This window comes from Corvus moneduloides, chromosome 1 (assembly GCF_009650955.1).
Source record: "Corvus moneduloides isolate bCorMon1 chromosome 1, bCorMon1.pri, whole genome shotgun sequence".
NCBI classification, from domain to species: Eukaryota; Metazoa; Chordata; class Aves; order Passeriformes; family Corvidae; genus Corvus; species Corvus moneduloides.
Genome location: NC_045476.1, coordinates 84362587 through 84387804, shown reverse-complemented (window position 1 = coordinate 84387804; position 25218 = coordinate 84362587). Strand labels below are relative to the sequence as shown.

General features: G+C 34.9%; 1 protein-coding gene across 7 annotated transcripts in view; it reads right to left on the bottom strand.

Moving 5' to 3' along the window:
* The window catches only part of CDH18 (cadherin 18), a 524400-nt gene that overhangs the window by 53494 nt on the left and 445688 nt on the right, over positions 1 to 25218 (bottom strand). For all 7 annotated transcript variants that reach the window (XM_032117631.1, XM_032117579.1, XM_032117622.1 and 4 more), the window contains 3 exons: positions 16474 to 16641; positions 4936 to 5123; positions 1605 to 1858 (listed from right to left, as the gene is read on the bottom strand). In XM_032117631.1, coding sequence (XP_031973522.1) covers positions 1605 to 1858; positions 4936 to 5123; positions 16474 to 16641 — 610 coding nt within the window. The remainder of the gene's footprint in view (positions 1 to 1604; positions 1859 to 4935; positions 5124 to 16473; positions 16642 to 25218) is intronic.

Sequence of the window (25218 nt, the reverse complement as noted above, 5' to 3'; positions counted from 1 at the left end):
ACTGTCAGTTCCACCAAGACGGAAAAAGCCTGGCTAGAGGGTGGACCTGGGCACAATATAATGCCAAGGATATCTGAGCTGACACTGCCCTTGCCAAACCCCACCAACATGTAACTAAGTGAGAGCTGGCTCCCTTCAGATCTTCATGGTTTGGTATATTATGCTATATATTTTTCCCCATTGAGACAGGGAGAGATGGAAGGAACAACTCAAAAATATATGTCAATGGAGGGGAAAACAGGATAGACAAAAGTAAGGACACTTTTTTCCCTCAATTATGTGAATAATATAGATAGATAATATTCTGTCCTCAATTCAGGTTTGGAAAAGAACAGGACAAATCCAAAAAGCTCAATATCTGGAAATATTTTTTCTTCTGATCCCTCTATTTCCAAATTACTGCCTGTTTCTCCCAGAAAATCTACTTCTGGCCTTCCCAGCCTTTGTACAAAATGCTGCTGCTTCCCTTTTGCCAGAGTTATCACTTTCTAGACAAAACTGTCATGGGCAACAGACAGTTGAATTATGGACCAACTAATCAAATCTGCACTTCCCCTTCCTACTCCAAACTTCCATGATGGTAATCAGTCTGACTGTGTTAGTAGCTTCAGAATTATAGTAGTAAAGCTATCAGCATTTGGCAGTTATTTTTAGCAAAATTTTATTATTTATGTTATAATTTAGGCACAAATACCATAATGGAAACTTTTCAAAGGCAATAACTTGCACTAAGAAATTGCATATATTGATTCTCTGACACAAAACATTTTGAATCTTAGACTATTAGCACAAAAGAACCATAAAACCCTGATATTTTCATTGTTCTGAAAAAATTGTTTAATCTTACCAAGACTATTACACATACCCAGCAGATTTCAACCCAGTCAGGAGACTAAATAAGCCCAATTATCTTAAGAAAAAATTGCTTTCCAAGGATATAATAATAAAATTTCTACAAACGTTGTACCATTATGTCATAAAAAGGAATAGCATCAAAAATGTTTTCGTGTATATTTTTTTGGAAACTTTTAAAATCTACTACTACCTTTGACACATAAAGTTCATGTATTGTTCCACAAAATTCATTATTACAACTATTTGATTTTTTTGATACTCCACTAAAGCTGAAGCATGTTATGAAATATTGGGTTCATCCTGAACCAAACTTTTTCAAAAATGATCCTGCCTGTCTCAAAAAGAAAGATATATCTAAAGCTGTTGATGTCTTGCACAAACACCTGGGACAACTACAATGCAGCAAGTGTGCAGAGGGCCAGCGCAATACTGACAGACAGGAAAAAATGGTGCTATAATCCTTAACAGATTCACAACTACTGGCAGGATACTGCTGGCAGATCAGACCTTTGCTCAGACCAGTGATGGGAATTTTACATACATAATTATAGCACAAACCAAAGAAAGACTGAAGGTTATGTCACTAAATCTAACCCATACAGACTGATCATGACACTCTTTTGACCTATGTTCCATTTATGTAGTAAAATAAATACTCTTCATACATTCCAGATCTCATTAAACTTTAAGCTTGTGAAATCCAATCTCATGTTTGAAAAATTAATCCATATAATTTGGATTTACTATACCTCACTAAACTGTTTGCAGCATCAGGATCATGTGCCGTTACTGTGCCAACAGGCGTCCCAATCTTTGCATTTTCATAAACTTCCATGACATAGGAAGGCATAGTGAAGAGCGGAGGTTCGTCCACATCGCCAACGATGATCTTCAGCATAGTTACATCTTTGAATGGTCCCAGGTGTGAAAAGCGAAAATCAAGGTGAGTATTTGCTCCTTCTATATTAAGTGTATATGATTTCTTTTTTTCGTAGTTGAGTGGCTGTTGGCAGAAGAAAAAAATTCTCAGAGCCATTCTGTTCTCCAGTTTATCCTGGTAGCAACTTAACAGCATCTTTTCCGTTTAACTTAAACATTCTTCATGTTACAGGAAAGGGATGGTATTTTTGATATTCTGGCAGTCACTGCCACACCTTGTATGTAGATGGATATACATGAAGCAGGATGGACTCAGTTTTTCTCTACAACAGAGTATTGGAAAAGGTACCAGTTTTGAAAATAACCCAAGGTTTAGAATGAGCCTCAGATTCTGCTTTCATGATAACGTAAACTGTCTGGGTTTTTTCACCTTTTGGTTTTAATCAATAAATCCTAAATCCTGAAGAAGGTAGAGGCTGATATATCCTAAATTAAATTAACTTCACATTTTTAATAAAAAAGTTTTATAGACAGCAACAGGGATATTAAAATTCTTTTTGGCATCTCTTAAATCCTCAAGTGAAAAAAAGCAACTTCTCATTTACTGTAAGAGACACGGACTTTTATGTCTGGTCATCCAGATCACCCTTCTAGTGAATGAGGGAAAGGCTGCAGATGTAGTCCATTTCAAACAGTCTCAAAACACAGTCATATCATTAAAAGAAGTTGCATATGCATGGATTTTTGGTTTTTAGAATCAAAATTTTTATTGACATTATGACATGGCGGAATTTCACGGATACCAGTATCATTCTGTGTTGATCTGACAGCCTGTCTAACAAAAACTCTTCATCCAAGTTTAAACTGGCATCTCCTGTCACCTCAAAGGGTGGAAAGGTAGTACGATAGGCAAGACATATGAGGAACTCAATATATGATTCATCACTGTCAGTGTGTGTTTTGAAGATAAAATCTACAATAAATTAAACTGATGATATATAAGAAAAATTGGTCAGAATTTATATATGCTTTATGTATTTTTTGGTTTCTCCTCTGTGTACTTAAGGACAATTAATTCATTCTCTAACAGTATAAGACTTTTGGGACCTTACATTCTCTGCTTCCCTTTCCTGAATGTAAAAATAAAACATTTTAAAGGCATGGAAATGTACCATAGCTTGGTAAATCTATTACTATATATAAAAAGAGAGCTAAGTATGCTACTCAATTAAATTAATTCACAAAGAAATATAAATTTAATAAATTCTAACTCAGATGTTCATTGATTTATGATTTTTTTTTTTTAATGAGCAGTGAAATATTGAATAGTGATTTTCATTTCTCTGCAGCATGTATATTCTAAGAGTAAACAGGTTTAAAATAGGACTGCAACTTGTAACTTTGATGTCTTTTGGAAAACTGAGTTTATACTGACAATGACTGGATTAATTTCTACAGGAAAGTTAATATCACTCAGAAAACATATGTGGAATGACACAAAGTCCTGTGGTAACACAAACTCTTTCTTTTATGTAGCTATTTTATCAGACAATAAAGTATCTTTGAGACTGAAGAATGGCTCCACAGGTTTGTTAAGAGGAAAGATAATGAAAGTACTGGATATTTCGGGTCAGCCCAGAATGAGACAAGAAGAGATTCTGTCTAACACTCAGAGCCTTTGCATACCTGTTGAAAAGACTAAATTGAGGCACTGAAAAAAATTATTTTTGCATCAGAATCTCACATAAGTGAGGTTTTAATATCTTGATGAGGATTTCAGATAATTAGACAAAATAATATATTTATTTATGACTTTTTCTACTGTAAATGCTTCTACAGAAGTATTAGAGGACAAATAATTTTATTCCACATTTATAGAAGGCACTGGCATCTGATACACAAAACTTAAGAACAATTTTGTCCTTAGTTTAGATTATCTGTTTTGAGTGGGCTATCAAAAAATTCAGCTTGAAACCCAATCTAAATTAAAAACAATCACAGTACACAGAATATAATATACTTGCTAAACTGTATACAAGATCTGAGTAAAAAAGGGAGAAAAACAAACAAAAAAAAAAACAAAACAAGAAGACTTTTTTGTTATACTGTACAAAAGGATACATTATCTTAGGAAATAATGGAGGTATTTCACACAAACTTATGTAACTTTAAGTGCCGAATTTCTGCTCAACTGGAATATAACATTACCTAAGCAAAATGTACCTCTTCTTGTCCTGATGTAAAAATGACTTAAATCATTGTCATATTTACGTACAAGAACAGGCAACATAAGCTTTTGTCATATTCTAAATCATAGTGAAAAAATTTTTAAAGCTACTTTGTCTGTCAAAACCAGTAAGAAATGTGATTTAACAGATTTTGTGTATTTCATTATGTTGCAAATTCTTCCTTTCATGTTTTGAATATGCATAAATGTTGTAGTTAATGAACAGCAGCCATGGTGAGAGTACAATGCTCATATTGAAGAAGAAATAACAGATTATGGTTTAGCTACAACAAGGCCATCAGAAAATAATTCAGCGGTACAGAAAAGACAGTTTACTTTTATCTGGTTGAAAAAGGTGGGTATTACATAACCATTACAAAAGACACTGAGTTAAAGCTTTTTAAGATATTGGAAGAGATCTTTTAAAATCCTTATGAATTATAAAAATAATATTTCATTGAGTTAGAAACTACTTTTAATATCTTAAATACACATATATCTATTCAGAAGCAAAAAAAAAAAAAAAATTACATGCTCTATGATAGTTTTTATTTATTCTCCTTTTTCACATTTTCTCAGGATTTCATTCCTCTAACCATTAATCAAGACCAGAATACATATAAGCAATTTTGAATATACACTCACTTTTAATTTTTAGGGTCTATGGGTATATATAATTGATATCTACAAGATTCAATATCAACAAACCTACATGAGAACTCTCAACTGACTGGGGCAAGTATAAGTAATTCATATAAATGATAACTCTGTGATAGTTTGACCAGTAACATTTTAAGTCTTTAGCACAATACTGGATGATCTAGATACCAGCTGGAAAGTCAATCAAAGAATAACAGTCTGTGCTAACTGAATTACACATTCATTGCCAGAGATAAACTTTCTGTGTCAAGATTCAAGTAGTCTGGGAACAAAAGTAGAATTTTCACCCAAATTTTACATCTTCTATGGCTTACCTTCTTCAGCGAGAGAATTCCTTCCCTTGTTTCTTTGTCAGTAGATATGGAGAATACCCCAGAGCCATCTCCATTTATAATTGTGTACTTCATGTCTGCATTTGAACCAGTGTCTGCATCATTTGCTTTGATTTTGCCAACTGCTGATCCAACTTGAGCTGACTCAGGAACATAGAGTTGATAGTGTTCTGAGGGGGGAAAAAGCCCAACATAATAGCTTGGACATTTTCTAGTCATTTTCTAGTTATCTGCTTGATAGATGTCTGAGTAAATGGAAGAGTATTTCATATATAAAAGTGACAAATAAACCTATGAATTTATTTAGATCCCTGAAAGAATTCAAAACTGAATTGTATTTTACTTGGGATGCCTTCATTCCTTATTCAAAATCCAAATTACCTAATGTAGGATTTTAGTTTTCACAGCTATTGCTGTACATCACATAACACAGAAATTACTTCATACCAGTATTTTTACAAGTTTATATTCTCCATAACCAAAATATATATATTTTACCAACTTACAATTAATTGCATGGTCAAGTGAGTACTTTTGAATTGAAAAATCTGTTACCTTTTTTTCCAAAATCCAATCATTTTTGCAACATTGCATCAACATTTTCAACACATAATTTTTTTCTAAAGGAAAAAGTTAATAAATCTTAATATTTTACCCTTTGCAAAAAAAAAATTAACTGCCATCCACAGTAAACGGAAACTAACATAATGAGTACAATGAATTATTACACATTTGTGCCCAGAAAAATCTTCCTTTACAGCTATGACCTCCTTTCAGTGTTTTTGTAACCTGTTAGGTTAATAATTAGTAAGTGACATATTTTTGTAAAAGATAATTTTCTTAACTGTCTCTATGATTTTTTATGATAGCTCCTAAAAGCTACGAAGTTTTCTGGTGGACAAGAAGGTGCCACAAGGAAATAAAAGTGGCAAACAGACACAATTTCATTACATAAATCTCAATCTCCATATGAAACTAGGCCAAAAAACCAGAGTTTTCTCCAGTAATGCTACCATTGTAACACAGCAGGGATGCTGAAATCTACCAGAACTGAAAAGAATAATTCACATCCAATAGAGGGTGTGCGCATATCAACAACATCCCCATTTTCCACCTAAACAACCCCAATTCAAATGCCTCCCTAACAGTCTGCCGAGTTTACATCACTGTCCAACTACCAACACAGAAAAGAGAGCAAAACAACTTCTGTTATTACACATCTTCTGAAACTTTACCAAGTTTATATTCCTTGAAGGCATTCTGTGACAGTGAGTGCAATAGTGCAAAACTGAGTGGCAGGATGGTGGATCAGCAGGTTTGAGAGTGGACATATGAAAGCTAAGATGTTGTTATGGTTTGTTGGGTTTAATCCAGGTAGCCTGACTGCAGAAGAGCCCTTGGTAAGCATGTAGCAAGAGAAAGGCAACATTTAAATTGAATCCAGAAATTGAACCTGAATTGTGGCTGAAACCCCGTACTGGTTGGATGAAGAAATTATCAACCTACAGAAGCTGCAATTGAAAAGGGAGTAGATATCATGACTAAAATATAGCTACCTTTATAGACACCTGCTAGAAAACAGAAGATTTCATTATAAATCTTTTAAATTTCTTGCACAACAGTTCCAAAACATTTTTGTAGTTTTGAATTAATTTTTTATTGCTAACACATAGTACTACTAAACAACTAGTGGTGTGATAAGGATGGACAAGTGCACTTAGCTTTGTTTGTCTAGAGGGAAAGAGAGGTTTCCTATGAAAATGAAAAATAAGTTATTATTCATTTTGGAAATCTTAAGGAAAATAAGAAATTTCCAGCAGAGCAAGAGGAAAAAATTATCATGTAAAAGATAAAATACCAACACCGATGTAACAGGACAATTACTTAATTCAATTAAAATTCATAGTTAATACTTTGATGCAATCCTTTTTATGCATGTAAAAGCCACCTACACAAATTTCCAAATAAATGCCCTGCAATGTTTTTTGCTTACAGATGCTGTCAACTGACACTTCAGCAATGCTGGTTGCTTTATTTCATACATAAAATTATAGTAATGGGATGAAATTAATTTTGAAATTTACTTATTGTTAAAATAAATGCAAAATATGGGGGTTTTTGACACTTTTGCTCTTCCAAAAGAGAAAAGATTAAGGCCATTAAGATCATGTTATATAATCAAGCTACTTCAGGAGCTGGATGTATATAAACTCGTATGATAGGGTGAACTAATTGGAGACTTCCAAATAGTTGAGCTTGTTCAAATATATCTATCTACATGACACTACACTCTGCTTTATAATCACACCCCAAGTGTTAGCCATCTGTTTCAGAAAATTGTTTTACTGATACCAGCTTCAAAGACTCCTAAATACTAAATCTTCAAGCAAAACAAATATTTGAAATGACTCATTAATTATGTCAGTTTCTGTAGAACAGAAATGTTTAAAAAAAGCAGATAGAATGAAAAGAAAACTGTTGAAAAAATAAAAACTCTTAGATTATAAGGTCAGAAATGTCTCCCAACAAGTATTTAACCACTGCTCCATAGAGAGAGCCTGACAATATCTCATAGAGACGTGAGTCAAATAGATAAATACAAAAGAACATTATCTAAAAAAATCAAATACACAAGAAAATAAAATTCAGCAACATGAAGGTTAGGTAAAATATATTATAGACATTTATTTAAGCTACTGGTAGAAACTGGAAATGTTAAATGCTAAATTGTTGGAAACTTTATTGCTAGTAAGAGGAACTGACTAAAGGCTCCATTGGGCACTGGAACAGGCTCCTCAGGGAAGAGGTCACAGCACCGATCCTGTCTGAGTCCAAGATGGATTCAGACAATGCTCGCAGGTACATGCTGTGACTCCTTGGGTGTTCTCCATTGGGTCCCTTTAAACTCAGCATAATCTGTGATTCTGATTCTATGAATGTTTCCTTGGGCATTGAATAAAGAAAGTTTAATAGGACACTGTAAAGTATGGGAAGTGTATACTGCAAATCTACAATGCTGTATTGAAAACTATGAGTCTGTCTCAACCCTCTAAAACAATTGACTGGGAACATAGGAGCCCTGAGGATCAGGCACCATCAGTCTATAGCAAAACTTTTCCACCAAATCTGCCCATGTTGAACAGTTTGCTCCTATGCTTCCTGCACTGCAGACTTCTGTTGTGAAGCAGAAATCTTTTGGGGATGGTCTAATTTTTTCTAGAGAAGCTGGCCTGTTTCTTACAGATAGAGAATCTTGGTTGATTCAGTTATCAACTTTTATCACATTCTCTCAGATGCATTCACTTTGCTCATGATATGAAAAAATTAATATTTTTTTACAGATAATGTACTGTATAGGATACCACCTTGCAGGACTTTAATCTGTGCTAATTGAAACATTTTCCAAATTCATGCATATGATCTTCATCTTTCAATAAACTTTATGGCTTATCTGTCATTATAGTACAGAAACAATTTATTTCTCTTTAGCGCAAAATACTTTCATTTCAATTAGCCTCCAGGCAACCTTCAGTGCTGTGTCTTACTCTCAGAAAACTAACTTCTGTCTAAACCTCTCAAAAAAGAAGTATAACTGTACTTAATGAAAATCAATAAGCATAATATTAAAAAGATTGTATTTATTAATCTATTCTATTCTGATGATAATTTTGACTTACTTATAGGTTATGATGTCTTCTTGAACAGTAGACACTATCTTATTTAACAGTGGAAGAGAGAAGAGACATAATACTGAACACCAACTTGGGGAAAAAGCGTTTAGTACACTGGAGGGCAGGGCTGCTGCTCAAAGGGACCTGGACATGCTGGAGAAATGCTCTAACACAAACCTCATGACATTCAATGATGGCACCAGGGCAGGAATAGTGCCATTCATCAGTACATGCTGGGGCCAGCCAGTTGTAAAGCAGTTTTGCAGAAAGGGACCTGAAAAGGACCTTTCAAGGCTCTGCAAGATGAGACTCTTAGCAACTTGCTCTAACTGAACCTGCTTTAAGCAGGGCTTTGGGTCAGATTACTGTTTCAAGTCCCACATGAACCTATGATCCTTCAATTTATGAAGGTATGTCTCATGTTTTACTGCCTGCCATCTTTGGTAAAACAAGTGGAGCTTCCACTGTGGACTATGCTCAATCTTCTTTGGTGGTTTTCTTTGAGAAAGATATTCTTCATTCATAGAGCTGCTTATTTTCATTACATGTAATAGATAATTCTGGATTTCTCTTTTGAGACTGAAGTCTTTTTAGAAGCCTATTTGTCACAGTATGTCTTGGACATATGTCACATGTTCCTTTACTATGCTTATTTTTAATATAATCAATCCAATTTTAATCCATCATCATTAAGAATACAGCAACTTTTATGGTTGCAGGAGTTCAGTCAATTTTATAGCTACTATTTTTGATTTGAATATTCTTTTTGATGCCAACATCTCTTTCATAAAACTCAACTAAGAAATTTTTAAGAGGTATGTTTGGCTTATTCTTCTTCCCTGCCAAAAACCCCAATGCTATTGCACTTTCTAAACATATCTGAATTATAAGTGAAGTTACTTCTTATTTGCAAATATGACAATAAAAAAGCTTTCAAAACTCAAATCCTTCAAAATTTTGCTTGCCTTGAAAGTGTGAAGAACATAACAATCTTGGGCCAGTTTAGAAAAAAACCCACAAACATTCTTTTTTTGATACAATAGGCTCCTTTGGCTGAAACAAGACTTGTACATCATGTCCCTGCTTTTTACATCTCAGCGTAAAACAGGAGTTATGATTATGGTTACAATTTTAATCAGTGATGAGTTTATTTTCCATGACTCTTTGCCTTTAGAGACAGTAACTAGAAGTTCTTGAAAACTTTCTGACCCCAGAATACTGAACTTTCGACCTTGGAGAGCAAAAGTACTCTGGCTTCTTGCAAAAAGTGTGATGTTTATGCCACTCATATCTATGAATGGAAGAAACATAAAGAAAACTGGCTTTCCTGGATTTTCAGACTGAGTACTTTCCTGCAGGTATTGAAGCCCCAAACACATATTTTCTATGCAAATGGCATGGGTAAAGCAACATAAGCACTCCATAATAATCACTAATGAGGAATTTAATTGTTGGGCATGATCTGTAGCAGTCTCTAGAGTCTGTGCTGTGTTCCCCATATTTTACGCCATTTAAAGGGGGACCATGGCTACCTCAGGCAGCTTGGGTAAAGCAGAGAGCAATAGCAACACCTGTAAAAGGGTTAAACTCCATTTGCACTGTGTTTGTTTTGTTGTTTGTTTGTTCATTTGCTTTTCCCTGGCACTAGCACAGCTAGGATTGTGATCACATTGGGGTTTAGCTTCATAAAGGACATGAAGATTAAGGCTTTCCAAAGAATACGCCTCAAAATGGAGTGGTCCTGCTCCCAATTCTCCACTCAGACAAAAAAAACCAAACAACATTGCCTAATTCCCAAAACCATTATGGTCTCATTCAAAAACCCATCGAAAAACAAACAAACAAACCAAAAAACCTGCATGTTTTTTTCTGTCTAGAGTGTTTCAAAGTTATTTTGATATACGTAATTAATAATGGATCTGGTACACAAAAATCCTTATGGACAATACTCAAGAAAGTGAAATAAGACTCCATGTTATGAGTAAATTTGATGCACATAGCTGGAGCTAAAACTCAGTTTGTAGACCACATATTTATTACAAATATTTAATCAGACTTTGACATAAATATATTTTTACCCCATTAAACTTCGCTGTAAGATTTGAATTCCATAAATAATTCTATCACCAAATTTCATTGTCATGAATTCTCATTGAAGGAGAATTTTAAGAAAAGATATCTAATACTCTTGAAAAGTACTATATTTAGTTAATTAAATTTTACAGTAAAAACTGATTACGGAAATCACGCTTATTCTACTTAGGAAACAGAACATCACGAGATTTCCTATGTAATCAAATGCCATTAAATAACTCATGTCATATTTCAGTGAAACAATTTGGTAGCTTTAACTTCAAATATTGTGCAAATATTAGAACATACCATCCTTCTCAAAAAAAAAAAAAAGGAAAAAGGCAAACGAATCACTTTAGATAGCATTTTCCAGACTATGGAAGCATACACCCAAAGGTACATACACTTTCGTTTCATGTTTTAACTCTTTTTTTAACTTAATGAACATAAATCTCTCAAGTAATGTGTTTCTCATATGTCCAAGGCATCCCATAGATGAATGATTGATTCTAGCACATTACGAAGATACAGTAAAAAAGAAATTTTAGAAAATCACTCAGATCAGCAAGGTTTGTCTCTTTTACCACTCTCTAAAACAGCTTGTTGTCCATGTGCAGTAGCCTTGCTAAGCAGGTAATTCTAAATACTTCTAGAGAATCAAGCTCCAACATACTTCTCTAACATTTAAAACTAACATCTTCACCAGGTAATACAAACATGCAATAGCAGCTTTTCCCTCTTACCTTTGCTTCTGGCTGCATAGTTTCTGTTGAACTTCCTCCTGCATAGGAGGAAGTTTCTGAAAACTCACAGAAAGAGAAGCTTTATACCTGCCCCTCATTCAGTTTCTGATGTGACACTTTAGCCACTTTCAAAGAAAAAAAAAAAGGTCAGGGGCCTTGTGATAATTCTCTGTAAAGGCAGAAAATCAGTATACTGAACACCAACTGTACTCACGAAGGAAGTGTCACTCACTGGTCATCCACTTCAAAACCTGATCACTGACTTTGAAACCTGAGCACACACTTTAAAATCTCAGTTAATTCAACATATATCAACCTCTAAGAATATGTGAGAAGCAAAATACTTTTTAGCACTAGAATTACGTTGTGCGACTCTTACGTGAAAATGTAATAGTCACACAGATAGGAAGTGACAAGTGAGAAATCTGAAAAAGATGTTAGTCTAATTATAATGAAAAAAATCTTAAAAAATAAGCAACCTTTAAATGTGGAATAATTTCTGGAATGAAATGCTTCCTAATACTCCCTGGATACTGGATCATTGCTAGACTCATCAACATGTAGAATCATAGACTCATAGAATGCCTTGGGTTGGAAGGCACCTTAAAGACAATCCTGGTTTTAGCTTCCCTAGCATGGGCAGGGATACCTTTCACTACACTAGGGTGCCCAGACCCCCATCCAACCTGGCCTTGAACACTTCCAGGGATAGGACATCTAAAGCTTCTCTGGGCAACCTGTGCCAGTGCCTCACCAGCCTTACCAGTAAAGAATTTCCTCCACCTACTCTCTTTCAGTTTAAAATGTTCCCCCTTCTGATATCATTACCTGCCCATGTAAAAAGTTGTTCTCAGTCTTTTCTGTAAGTCCTTTTTAAGTACTGAAACACTGCAATGAGGTCTCTCTTGAGCCTTCTCTGTCTGTATTCATGCCTGGGATTGCCCTGCCCTCGGTGCAGAGCTTGCACTTGGGCTTCTTGAACTACATTAGGTTCATCTGATCCCATTTCTCAAGCCCATAAGTGGCACAATGAACAGGATCTAGATTATACTAGATATGCAAAAAATCTAATTTAAAAAGGTACAGTTGATCAGATGTCAGCAATCTTAAGAGAAACCAGTTATCATGTCCTGATTTTGTTTTATTTAAAATCTGAGTTTCCTGAGGACACAAAACTTCTGTAATCCTTTTAACTTAACAGTCTCCAGTAACTTTTAATCCTTGTCCAATGTCAGGCAAGTCTAACACAAGGACAGAGACGTAAAACACGTCATTCTACAAGCCTCTTCGCAATTACTGGATGAAAAAAGGAGAAAGGCCTGCTAAAAAAAAATCAGAGAAAATTTTGCTTTTCTCATCACATTTGGGAGGAGCCAAGTGGTAAAAGAGAAGGCAGATAGCTCTAGACTAGTCACCAGGTAGGACAGGACAGTGTGCAGCACACGGCCGTGGGGAGTGATAGGGTGCAGACAGTTATGTATGGAAATCATGACAACTGGATGTACTACATGGAACTGGGGATTCAGAAAGGACCACATGAATGAGTATGAATTTCAAAAGAAAATGGGTAGCAGATACTTTTGCACTTAATTAGCTAATGAGTTATATTAACAAGGCCAGACAGTGGACACCTTACTAGCACTGAACAGAGTCAATGTCTGCTTCTGGGATGTGAGTTTACTTTTTCAGAACTAAGAGGAGAATCTCCATGCAACATTCCTATTTAAACGTGGCTGTGTACTTTTCATATAAGGATATTGTAAAAAGAGAGGCCAAACTAATTATGCATATAAATAATTTCACATTGCATTTTCTTACTGCCACAAAATTACTAAGCCTCAACAACCAAGCTTTATAAAAATTGTTTTAAGCCATGACTTGTATATAAGTTCTGCTTTATCCTGAAGAACTAGGTGAGTAGATCAGCTAGATGTATCAAACAAATATTACAAATTAGAGTCTAGACACAGCAACTACATATATTCTACACACTAGCCAGAATGTAATCATTAGAACTTGGTGTTCTAATGATGTAGTCATTAGAACTGATGCATGCCAGTGGAAACCTCTGCCTAGTGTGATGATCTTGATGCTACCAGAATTTCTTCACACTAAACAAAGCAAAACACAGAGAATTCATCTTAAGCAACACCAGAGAGAATTAATGAAATAAAAGTATACAGCACATTCTGAGGTAACTCAAGGCTGATAACAGTGTCATCAGAAGATGGAATATCTTCTATCAAATTATGAAATAAATTTATGACTATGAAATTAGGGTCCTCAGCCATCAAGAACATGGGTCCATCAGTGGTAAAACTAACAAGAACTGAGGGATGCTAAATTCTTCCCATGCAGAGCACTGTCAGCTTACATTAGTTCATTTATTACTTGTCTCTTAAAAGAAAGGAAATTTATGATGATGAAGAAAAAGAAATCAGTATTATACAAGATGCACTGAAGTAATTGAAAAGCAAAAAGTATTTGAGGTTTCAGGCTATTCTCCTGCTGAATTCACAACCCTTTTCCTACTTCTGAGACATACTACTGTTTTGCAATCAGAATTTTTCAACTGTGTTTCCTATACCAGAAATCAGACTGATAAAATTAGGCAGTCCTATTTCATATTATTTCTCCTAGGTTTTTTAATATCTTGGAAAACTGTAGCTCTTTTAGGAATTTCTTTGAAAGAAAGTCAGCTCTATTTATAATGAGTAAAGAATAAAACACAATAAACCCTTTTTAGCAGATATATTTACAACCATTATGTTTGTTTTAAATAGGGGTTTAAAGTGTTTCTTTAAGGGGAAAAAGCCTGCACATCTTACTGCATTTTGCGTGTCTAATGAACACTGATCTACTAAAGCCAGAAAGGTACCATCTTTTAAATATATACAACAAAGTATATTTATAAGTAAAACAAATAAAACAGCATCAATAAGATGTACTTCCCAGCATGTTCTCAAGTAAGGTACTCATACATTTAGAATCAGATTCAAAACTCACAAGTATGGTAACGGAGAAAAGGAAACTAACCAAAAGAAAGTCTGTGGTTTAGCTGAGGCTCAGCCTGTCCCAAGGGTTATACACTCGATATAGGCAGTTTTGGTTAGCACTTCCCTTCAATTCAATTCTGAATGTGACAAGCCCCAGTAAGTCTCATTTAGCATTCCGTCTAATAAGGAAATTGAAGAGAAATTTAACGGAAAATCATGGCACACAAAGGAAACAGAAGTAAAATAAACAAAGAAGTCATTTCTTTTAGTGCAAGACTCGTGTATATAGTTCATGATGGTAAAACGGCCTTTTTTAAATCAACTGTATTTTCATTCTCTATTAACATGTAGCTACTGCTCTTTTGCAAGGGGTTTAAAATATAGTTCTTGAGAAGGAGTAAAGAAACAATGTCAGTGATAGCTGTGGTATAGGAATCTTCTGTAAGCAAAGAAAGCAAATGTTTGCATTCTACAAGACCTGTTTTAGAAATAATATCTTTATATAAAGAATAAATATTAAAATACAATTTTGTTTTGCCCTAAATAATAAGCTTTCATTAAATGTGAAATGTTTTGTCATTTTCAATGTTATTATAATCCCTTAAAATGTTTAAATTACAACATGAATATTTTATATTTCTTTGATTTCCAAAAAAATATTAACACAGATGAAGAAATACATATGCCAATGTACATTTCTTCCTGCTTGTCAGTTTTATATCTAAACCCGTCCATTCAAAATAAAAGAAGCCAATTTTTGAAACCTGATAGGTAGGGATCCATTCCTGCATCCATTGAGTTTGCAGGAAACTTAAGACATACTTTCCTTCTAATTTAGCTCTAATTTAAAGATAAGCCTTACCTTTTGCCTTTCCAATAGTTAAAAAGTATTATAAATAGAATGATGAATGCAATGAAAATTTTGTGGAACATAAAACCGAATATATTTTATTTAAGGATGTGTTTCAAAAGCTTTATGTTTTCATGTCTTTTTGAGGCACAGAACAAATACTCATTTCTACAACACTCTTAATAAGCCTACTCACTGTTTGGCCAGATTTTATATAACGTGTATTGCCAGGGAGCTTTGTTTGTCCCTGGAGCCTTGTGATCTCTACTATTGTTTATAAATCTTCTCATTCAAACAGCTTAATGCATTTCCTGGTGGATGTTCCTATAGCTACCAGTCCATTATGTTCTACAACAACTCACGCAATGTCTGAGACCAGATTACAACACTCTTGCTGGCCTTGAGCCAATATGCAGAGAAAATACATTTACGTGCCATAAGATTTTTAAATAAATTGTCGACTGAATTCAGAATTCCTACAAGATCCCAGCTGCTGTGTCAGATCAATGGACACCCAATGAGCTGGATAGAAATTAACCTCCTATTAGCGGTCACATTAAGATATTCTATTCTGGTATTTATTCTTCATATAAGCATGTGATGATATTGTTTGAAATCAACACCAACAATTCATTTATCTGTGATAAATTCAGATTCCACCATTGCTCAACAATAGTGAGAAACATCTTAGATTTTGACCATCTGAGTATAATAATTGATCTTAAAAGTTTAGTTGGGTATAGAAGAAGAAAAAATTTGATAGATACGTATGGAAGCAGCCAAAGGCAAGTTGGATTAAATATTTTAATGCATTGTCTTTTGCTTTTATCTACCATAGGAACATCATCATTCCCTCATGGGATCAAAATCACACAGTTATTGAAATATGCATTTAACAAATACTGGAGAATAACCCACATATGAGAACAGTATACCTTTGTAATCCACCTCGATATTATTCAGCGGTTAACTGAAAGAAATCTTTACTGGTTTCAGTATTTTAACTATGCCATCTCTGTGCTTTATCTGCAAATACTGGAAAATTAAAAAATATTGGTGAATCCAAATGCTTTCAAGCTCCCTATTCCCCGTGAATTTGACTGCCAACTGGATTTCACTGATCGCTTCTTACTTCACTGAAAATCAACGTGATTTTCAAATCAGTTATATGTTGAAATTGTACATACTCTGAGGAAACCTGGGTGGATTGTCGTTGACATCTGTGAGTGTGATATTTACAGTTGTTGACCCTGACAGCCCTCCGACCTGCCCAGCCATATCTTTGGCTTGAATGACAACGGAATAATGCTCTCTGGCTTCCCTGTCCATGTTGTGCAAGGCAGTCCTGATGACTCCTGTGAAGGAAAGAAAACAAACAAACAAACAGAAGATCAGGATTAACCTGTTCAAGCAAGAGCAAAGGCTGGGCATAACCTTTCTTCTAAGGGAAGGTGGAGCTAAGTCGTTTTCAGTTGTTTGTGTCATAGATATATATATATAAAATACAACTCCAGATGCTGCTAGACAATCAACCTGCTTGATAATATGAAGAAATTAAAACAATATTTATTAAATCAATTATTATATTATTAAATAAATAATCTACCTTATATAATATTCCTGACCCAAAGGTACATTGCCAAAATAAAAGTGTTTTCTCATACAACTCTTTAAATCGCTACTTAACAGAAAAACTAATGGATTGGAACTCTTATCCCACTGAATAAACAAAAATTGTTTATTAACAAAAGGTAATTTCTTAATTAGTATATCAAATATCTCTTAAAACTAACCCAAAAGCTAGATTTTCCAATTTGACAAATTTAAAAAAAAAAAGATATTTTTGTGTTTGGTACATGTCAATCATATCGATTTATGAGTTTGACTAAATTAATAATTGTCTTTAAAGTAAAAGATAAACCTTTTATTGTTATTACTATACTAGAGAGAGAAAACCAAAATTGAATGATCCTAAAATTCTATTAATTTTTATCCATCATCATCAAGTTTTTTTCACATTATTTACCTATACATGTAGAAGCAAAGATTAAAATAAAAGTAGAGGCAGACAACTCTGTGGGCACAGTTTCAGTTAGGGGACATTTTTCACCTATGATGATACCTGTAAAATTCAGCCCTGCTAATTTCTTTGATCACAGACTGACAGAAAAATCATGGAATTCAGTAAAGAGAGATGTCAAGTGCAGTGCCAGGAAACCAGTACATGCTGTGGACAGACTATCTGGGAAAGAGCTGTAAAGAAAAGAATCTGGTGTGGTCCTCAAGTTGTACATGAGCCAACGATGCAGCAAACAAGGCCAGCATCTTCCCCGGTTGCATTAAGAAATTCATTGCCAGCAGGTCGAGGGTGGGGATCCTTCCCCTCTGCTCACCAAGTCTGGAGTGCTGGTTCCAGTTTTGAGCACATCAATACAGAAAAGACATTGATAGACTGTAGTGAGTTTCACAGAAATAAATAAAGAAAATATAAAAAATGCCAAATTTATTAACATTACATTTTTAAAGAGCTAGAATTTTGGCTTAACATCTGTTGGACTCTGAAAGTGAGTTATTGCTATAACCAGTAAGAAAATATACCATAACATGATGAGATGTTGCTTCTGGGTAAATTTTAATCATACAATAGTTACTAATGCAAAGAATCTTAAGAAGTAGAGCCTTGCTCTTCTGGACAACTGGCTGTACAGCATGATTCTCAAGCTTTTTGATTCCCACAGTTTCAGATGGTGTAAAAAGTGGCTTCCAGAGCATTATTTTTCTTGTATTTTAAAATTACTTTCTTCGCATTTCTTCAATAAAACCATTTAGACATTATTACATAGGAAATGATAATTTTCATGTAGCTTATACCACTGTTTCTATTATCTTCTGAAAGTAAATCACACAAAAATAAGGAAATTTATCCACGAAGAATATTTTTTGTTTAAGTATCCATGTTTTAGAATAATTTGAACACAGTTTTGCACTGTAAGTTACTTTCCATCAGAAGTGTAGATTTTGGACAAACTGGCTAAAAAGAGTATACCAGTCAGGTTTAGTTCATCAGTGCTCTTTTCCTTAAAATTATACAGTTTGAAACAGACCTTTTTTTCAGAAATTGCAACATGATATATTGAAAATATCCACAACTTACACAAAATATAAATTTAGAAACAGAAATTTACAGAGTCATTTAGATAAAAGGAACTGGTATAATTTAAATATGCATTTTCACTGAAATAATTATGGCTCAAAAATCTGGTACTAGTATTCTGAAAATTCATTTTACAGATAAATAGGAATATATGAAATTATTAGAATTGAGAATGTCCTGCTTTGACTTTTCAAATGAATTGCTTTAGTTTTTCCATTTAAACCAAATTTATCATGCTTATGCATATGCATGTAAGAAGCATGGGATTTTTAAAAGAACCTTCCATTTCAATTTGTAACAGACCAAATGTTACATAGTAGAACATGTCTTCTATACTATCCTCACTAGTACTAGCCACTTGCATTTTTAAAGTAATTGAAACAAACTCTGAATTGAAACAATTCCTCTGAATTATTACTTTCCTCTTTGTTTGCTTCAAGGTGCATGATACTGAATCAATGCTTCTAGTTAATAAGGATTTGTGGATGACTAGTCATGACTAATCATTTAATCCCTCCCACTTACAGCAGATTCCTCTTTTTTGAAAACAGAGACAATGAAACTGGGCAGGTTCTTAATTTCAAAACCTTGTATGCAAAGTTTAGAATAAGAAAACTAGTTTTAAGGTTTTTATGGGCTGAAGGCAGGAGGTAAGGGAAGATTCAGTTCTCTCTCTTTCCTGGGTTGCATATACATTTATACATCCTGAAGTCATATCATCAATATGAGGTATGTAACTACTGTGAGGACCCTAACACTCGGTCCTTGTGATGCATTAGGGTTTTAGCTTTTCCATAATTTTTTAGTGTATACTTCTAAGACTCCATATAGCCTGTTAGCTACTGTTCTCCCATTCTGGTCAGACAAAACAAATCCTCTCTAAGCCTGAACTTCAAGGACACCTTAGTGTCCCAGGCCCCGAAATACATAAACAAAGTGGATTAAGGGGGAGCAAACTGGGGGTAAATGACTTCATTACCTGAAATTGTAATTGGAGGATTAACCCCCGATATGCAAATAGACCAAACTTATAAAAGTAAGAAAATCTGTGACCCAGGAGTCCATTTTGGGTGTAGCCCTGAGGCTTTGACTGCCCAAAGTGTACCTTGAAGGCCCTTCAATAAATATAACTGTTTTTATTCTCTTAATTTTGTCTAGCCTCTGTTTGCAGGTAGCCCCATCAAGGCATCACTTGTCACTAGCAGCTCCACCGTTATGCAGTATAGCACTAAAATAGTGCATAATCTCAAGTTTCACTAATGATCCCAAAAGGTGTAAGGAGAACTTAATCATCTTTTTCACTAAGATAATATTAAATGTTCTGGCAGGTTCTTTTAAAAGTAGGAATTGCCCCTGAGTATCTTGGGTATGCTTGACAGAGGTTCCTATACATCCCACAAGAAGACAGGAAGTTACTCTTAAGAAACATATTTCCCTGACTAAAACAGTTACAAAAAAATACTGAAAAGGAAAGCTGTCACAGGTTTTTTAAATTTAAACACAGCCCTGATTTTGCCTCATATTTGTTAGGAAACTCTCTGACCCTGTTAACCAAGTACTTTTCAGCTATGCCTTCGGTACTTATTCATCTTTGGTAGGAAAGGAAAATAAGAAAATCAGAAAAGCAAGATGTAGATGTCATTACAGGTACATCCTGTCCTGTTTCTGGTATTAAGCAAAGAATTTTTACAGAAGTTTGACTGCTGTGTCGAAAATCAAATACAACATATGGAAGGGTAAATCTGTTGGAAAAGAGTTGAGAACACACAGCTTTGGACCTCTGGCCTCACAAACAGTCATACCTATTTCCATCTTAAAATTATGAGAGATGTTTTTTTCCCACATGAAAGGCTCTCCCAAAACACACATTTTCTTCTAACTCCTTCACTAAGTTTATTAATCTCTAAAGCACACCAATTTTCGTAGGGTTTGGGGGTTTTCTTGTTTGTTTGTTTGGTTGGTATTTTCTTTGTTTTGGTTTTGTTTTTGCTTTGCTTTGTTTGTTTTTTGTTTGTTTTGGTTTTGTTTTGTTTTTATTTTGGGGTGTGTGTGACAGTTTGTACAGTTTTGGAAAGCACAGTTTCCAATCTGAATTTATCTTTCTTGACCATGTATGATGAGAAACCTACTTCGTTTCCAATTAAGTCTTTAATACCACCTTTTAAAATTGCAATATTTTTATTTTTTATACAGAATACATGACACTGATGATTCATCTTTAATTGACTAATAAACCCAGGACATTTTCCTCCAACGACATTTCCAAATTCATGAGACCAGAATTACTGTAGAACCATAGAATATCTTAATGTGAATAGGAGCAATAAGGATCAAGTCCTACCCCCTGCTACTCACAGGACCAACTAAAACTAAACAATATGTCTTGTAAGTAATTTTACTACATAATGCTATTAAATTAGATTATGCTCTTCTTGCTCTTGCCCATAACCACATAAGCTTCTTTCTCTGTACTGACAGTTCTTCACAACTTTTTGCAATCAAGAAATTTCTTCATGATGGTCCTGAATTTATCCTCAAAGTATCAGATAAAACTGAGAAAAAAATAAGCACTGAGATGAAAGATTGATATAGCTACTATTGTGGATAGCTCCTTTTCTTTCCTTTTCCCAACAACTCTGGATTTGAAAAAAAGCCCTGAAAATAACTTTATTTTTGGCGAGTTTTACTTCCCTCTCCACTCAGGCTCTCTAAATTCATTCCTGTTACTGAATTGCAGTCAATACCTTTTTTTTTTTTACCAAGTTTTCTTAAAGATACTTCTATGCTCTGCAGCATCTGACAATGTGTTATGCTGTCTTTTTTAGCATTCTGTGAACCATTTAACTTATATAAAAGAAAAGCTACAACAGAAGGATCTACTGTAACTGAGACTGTAAAGACTTTTTAACTCAAGTACAGACAAATACTAAGAAAATGTTTGCCACAGCCAGGTGCATAGCTATGCATTTACTGAAATATATAACTGTGTACTTACCTATTAGTCTGGTACACTTGAAAGAATTTATCTTATTATTTACACAAAGTAAGAACTCATTTAGATTCAGTAACCACCGCAGAATTTTAGTCATCTTTATTTTACAGCCTACTCCTGCATGGTCTGAATTTCCCACAAAAAAACAGGGTCTATTTTAATATTTTGAGCTCAAAGGTCTTCTATCTAGTGGGGAAAACAAAAAGAAAACAAGAAAACTTTAATGGCAAATTAGTTTGTCATGGGGAAATGAGTATTTTTTTGATTGGAAAATTTCCATTCTGTTGTTGGATCATGAGTGTGGTTACTAGAGATTTGATAAAGGGCCAGTAGGTCACATTAGATCCCCCATATTCTAGTTTCTTTTATGTCTTGCTATGTTTATAGCCAATAACGACTGAAATGTAATTTTAAATTATCTATTTAATAGCTAACTAAATGTGGGGGTTTACAATTTACTGAGGGATTTGAACTCATGGGAATTTCATTAGTATTATTCTTTCTTTTGGAATAAAAGCTCTATTTTTATCACTGCTTGTTCTGGGGTATGAATTTAGCTTATTTTATTGTAACTGAATATTCTGAACACATTGTACATATTAAAACACATTCCAAATTCTAATATTATTCTACTATTAAAGGGAAACACAATTTTTCCATTTTAAGACAGATTGACTGAACAAGTCAGCAGATACTTTTTTTTTCCCTTAAAATCTCAAAATAAAGTTCATATTTAGAACTCTCAATAGACTTGTATTTGTTATTTAGTTCAAAATATAACTGTAAACAGAAATCTGCAATATAAAGCTTATGGTCATACTCCACATTCTGAATACTTCTATAACAAGGATGTTTTTAATCTAGGCCTTTGAATCACATCTGCTTTATATAACTAACATTTTGTTCCTTTACAGGGAGGACATCCCTAGATAGTCCATGGATGAAAGTCATAGCAGTATAGAAATGACAATTAGTGGTCAATTATCTTCTCTGGTCATGGTTATAGTACTGAAATACAGTATATCCTTCCTTAAAGAAAATTAGCATTGAAATGAAATACATGAATCCAACATATAAAGATAACTGCTAGAAAATAAAAATTACTGAAAAAATAAGTATATTTTAAAAGGAAAATAGTAAATGTTTTAAAGAAATAGGCTAGAATAGCATTTATTTTGTATTAAAAGAAGGGGAAGATTAACCAGACTGGTTGTACTACAGTGAATACCCTAGGAGAAAAAAAATCTATTTAAATTACTGTTAGTAAATACAGCCTTCTCTAAAATCTCAATGAGTGACAGACTGAAATTACCAAATGAAAAAATGTCTTATGCTGATGCTTCCTAAATTAAGGAATCTGAATAAAGCTTCACTAACCGCATGGAAAATATGCCAATTTATGTGGCAATTGCATGGATACCAAATGTAATCACAGCACATCCCCCTGTTTTCATAATGCAAAGCTCAATAAAATTAATTAAATTAAAAATTTGCTGCCATGACACTTCCCAGAAAGAAGACAATAAACTCTAATGTGCAATATACAAGTGCTGTAATCAAAGGGATATCTGTTATAGAAATAGTCATCCAAAAATTTTACCAATGATACTCTTGAGTTTACTTTTAATCCACACAGAAAGAGGTTGAATAGAGCTGGTCTCACACTGATCTCTGTAGAGCCCTGTCGGAATCTCTTCCTTTCATGACAATTCTGTCTTGATGATAACTTTTTCTTACCTCCAGGTAGCCAGTTCATAGCCATTTAATATGTGCTTTGTTGCTGCTACTAATTCCTATCTATTTAACTAGAATTGCATGTGGCATGTGTCAGAGACTGAGATATTATATTTTATGACTTAAACATTTTCTTAAAGGACTGTTAAAACTGTATTACAGAAGCTGCAGAGAAGACTCCCACACCCTGGATGGGGCCCTGACTGAGGCCTGACACCGCTCACTGATGAAGATAAGATAAAGTAACAACCCAGGGCTGGGGACATTCACTGAACACAGGCTTAACACCTCCAGGATGAGGACCACAGCCCCAGGGCTATCAGCTACCAGGCTCGAACAGACCCTCGCACCAAGGCGTGGAGGGAGGAGAGGCTCTGGGTATCTGGGAAAAGCCTGTGGTCAGAGGTGCCGTGACTGCCCATCCTCCACTGTGCAGAGGAGCCCAGCTGAGGGGTCCTCACCAGGGGGGAGGAAGCTTATCCACAGCAGAAGGGGGTGACATGGCCCATCACAGGCGCCCCCCGCCAAGGGGTCCCCAGACCCTGCACCAGAGCACCAGAGATGATGCAACACACACTCAGTGTTGCAAGGGACAGTGTGTCCAGCTAGCCCCTGCAAGAGGGGCACGTGGACGTTCCCACCTGGCCCGAAGTGTCTATTAATCCATGGAAGTCTGCACTCTTTGGCGTGTGGCGGCGTGTGGTGTGGCAGCATGTAGCGGCGTGGCCACAGCGGCGACGGGGGACCCTCACCACCAGCAGGCCGGATGGAGGGGAGCAACGAGACGTCGTTGGGACCCTCGGATGGGTGATATGCTTCCACTTAACCCCTGTCACCTCTCCCTGTTCCCCCACCCCCACACACACTTCTTTTTCTTTCTCTCTTTCTTTTCTCTTCCCTTCTCTTTGCCTCTTTTACTATCAAATAAAATACATCCATTTTTTGGCAACAACATCTAAACTCGTTTGGTTTTAATCTCATTTCTGGGGATATTTTGAACCTTCCAGGTTCTTTCCGGTTTATGCTCAGAGACTTAGCTTGCTTTGCTTTCCTGGGTTTAACCCGGATTGTAACAGCATGGTAATTACCTTTTTTAATATAACGTGCCATTTTATAAAAAAAAGAAATCAGGTTTGTTAAGCGTGGGCTATTTTCCAGAAAAACACATGGAAAGGCATTATTGCTATTCCGATTTTTTAATTGGCTAAATTCTTTCTAGATCCTCTATTTTCCTTTTTTAACTCTTTGCCTAAATTTGCCAGCCTCATGTTGCAAATTTCTTTTACTTGACCTCTCAGAAATGATACACATTTACATTCTGCAAACTTGCTTATCTACTTTATTCAGGGAGAATCTACCACCCTTCCTAGACTTGGGACTAGACAACATTTATAGTTCCCCATTAATCTAATTCTGTTCCTAAAAGAGTCAACAATTCAAGGTGAAGAAAAGTGGAAATTCTGTCTTTTTATTCATATACAGATTCTGAAAATACTTCAAAAAAGGGTTAATTCCTCATAAACTATTTATCAATATGTTAAGTCCTGAAAATGTGCAAGTAGTTTCTTTTGAAGTAAAAATTGCATGTAAGTTCCTATGATTTTTCAGACATAAAAATATAGTTAAGCACTCTTTCAAGCAAATCTCTGACCTGAGTGATTTTGATCTCTCATAAAATGGTTCTTCCATTTTTGAACACACTTTTTTCCACACAAAATTGTTGGAGATGTGGTATGGAGAAGTAGAAGAAAGCCTTAATGACAGAACAAAAACATTCCTGTGTCTTGGCAACATGCCACTATATATTAATTCTCTGCGTAATTGTGCATGATGAAATGATTCAATTTTGATAGAAGACATCTTGGTGCTTTTGCACACACTCATGAGTTCTTTGGGACTGGAATCCAAATTAGTGGCATTTCTATAGTTCTGAAGAAACATGTGGCTAGGAGCAAAAAGAGATAAGCAGTCAGATCCTCCACCTTGACCAATACACTGCTCATACTCTGATGTGCTCCTGTTAATTCAGTAGGCGTGTGTCTCAGATAAAGC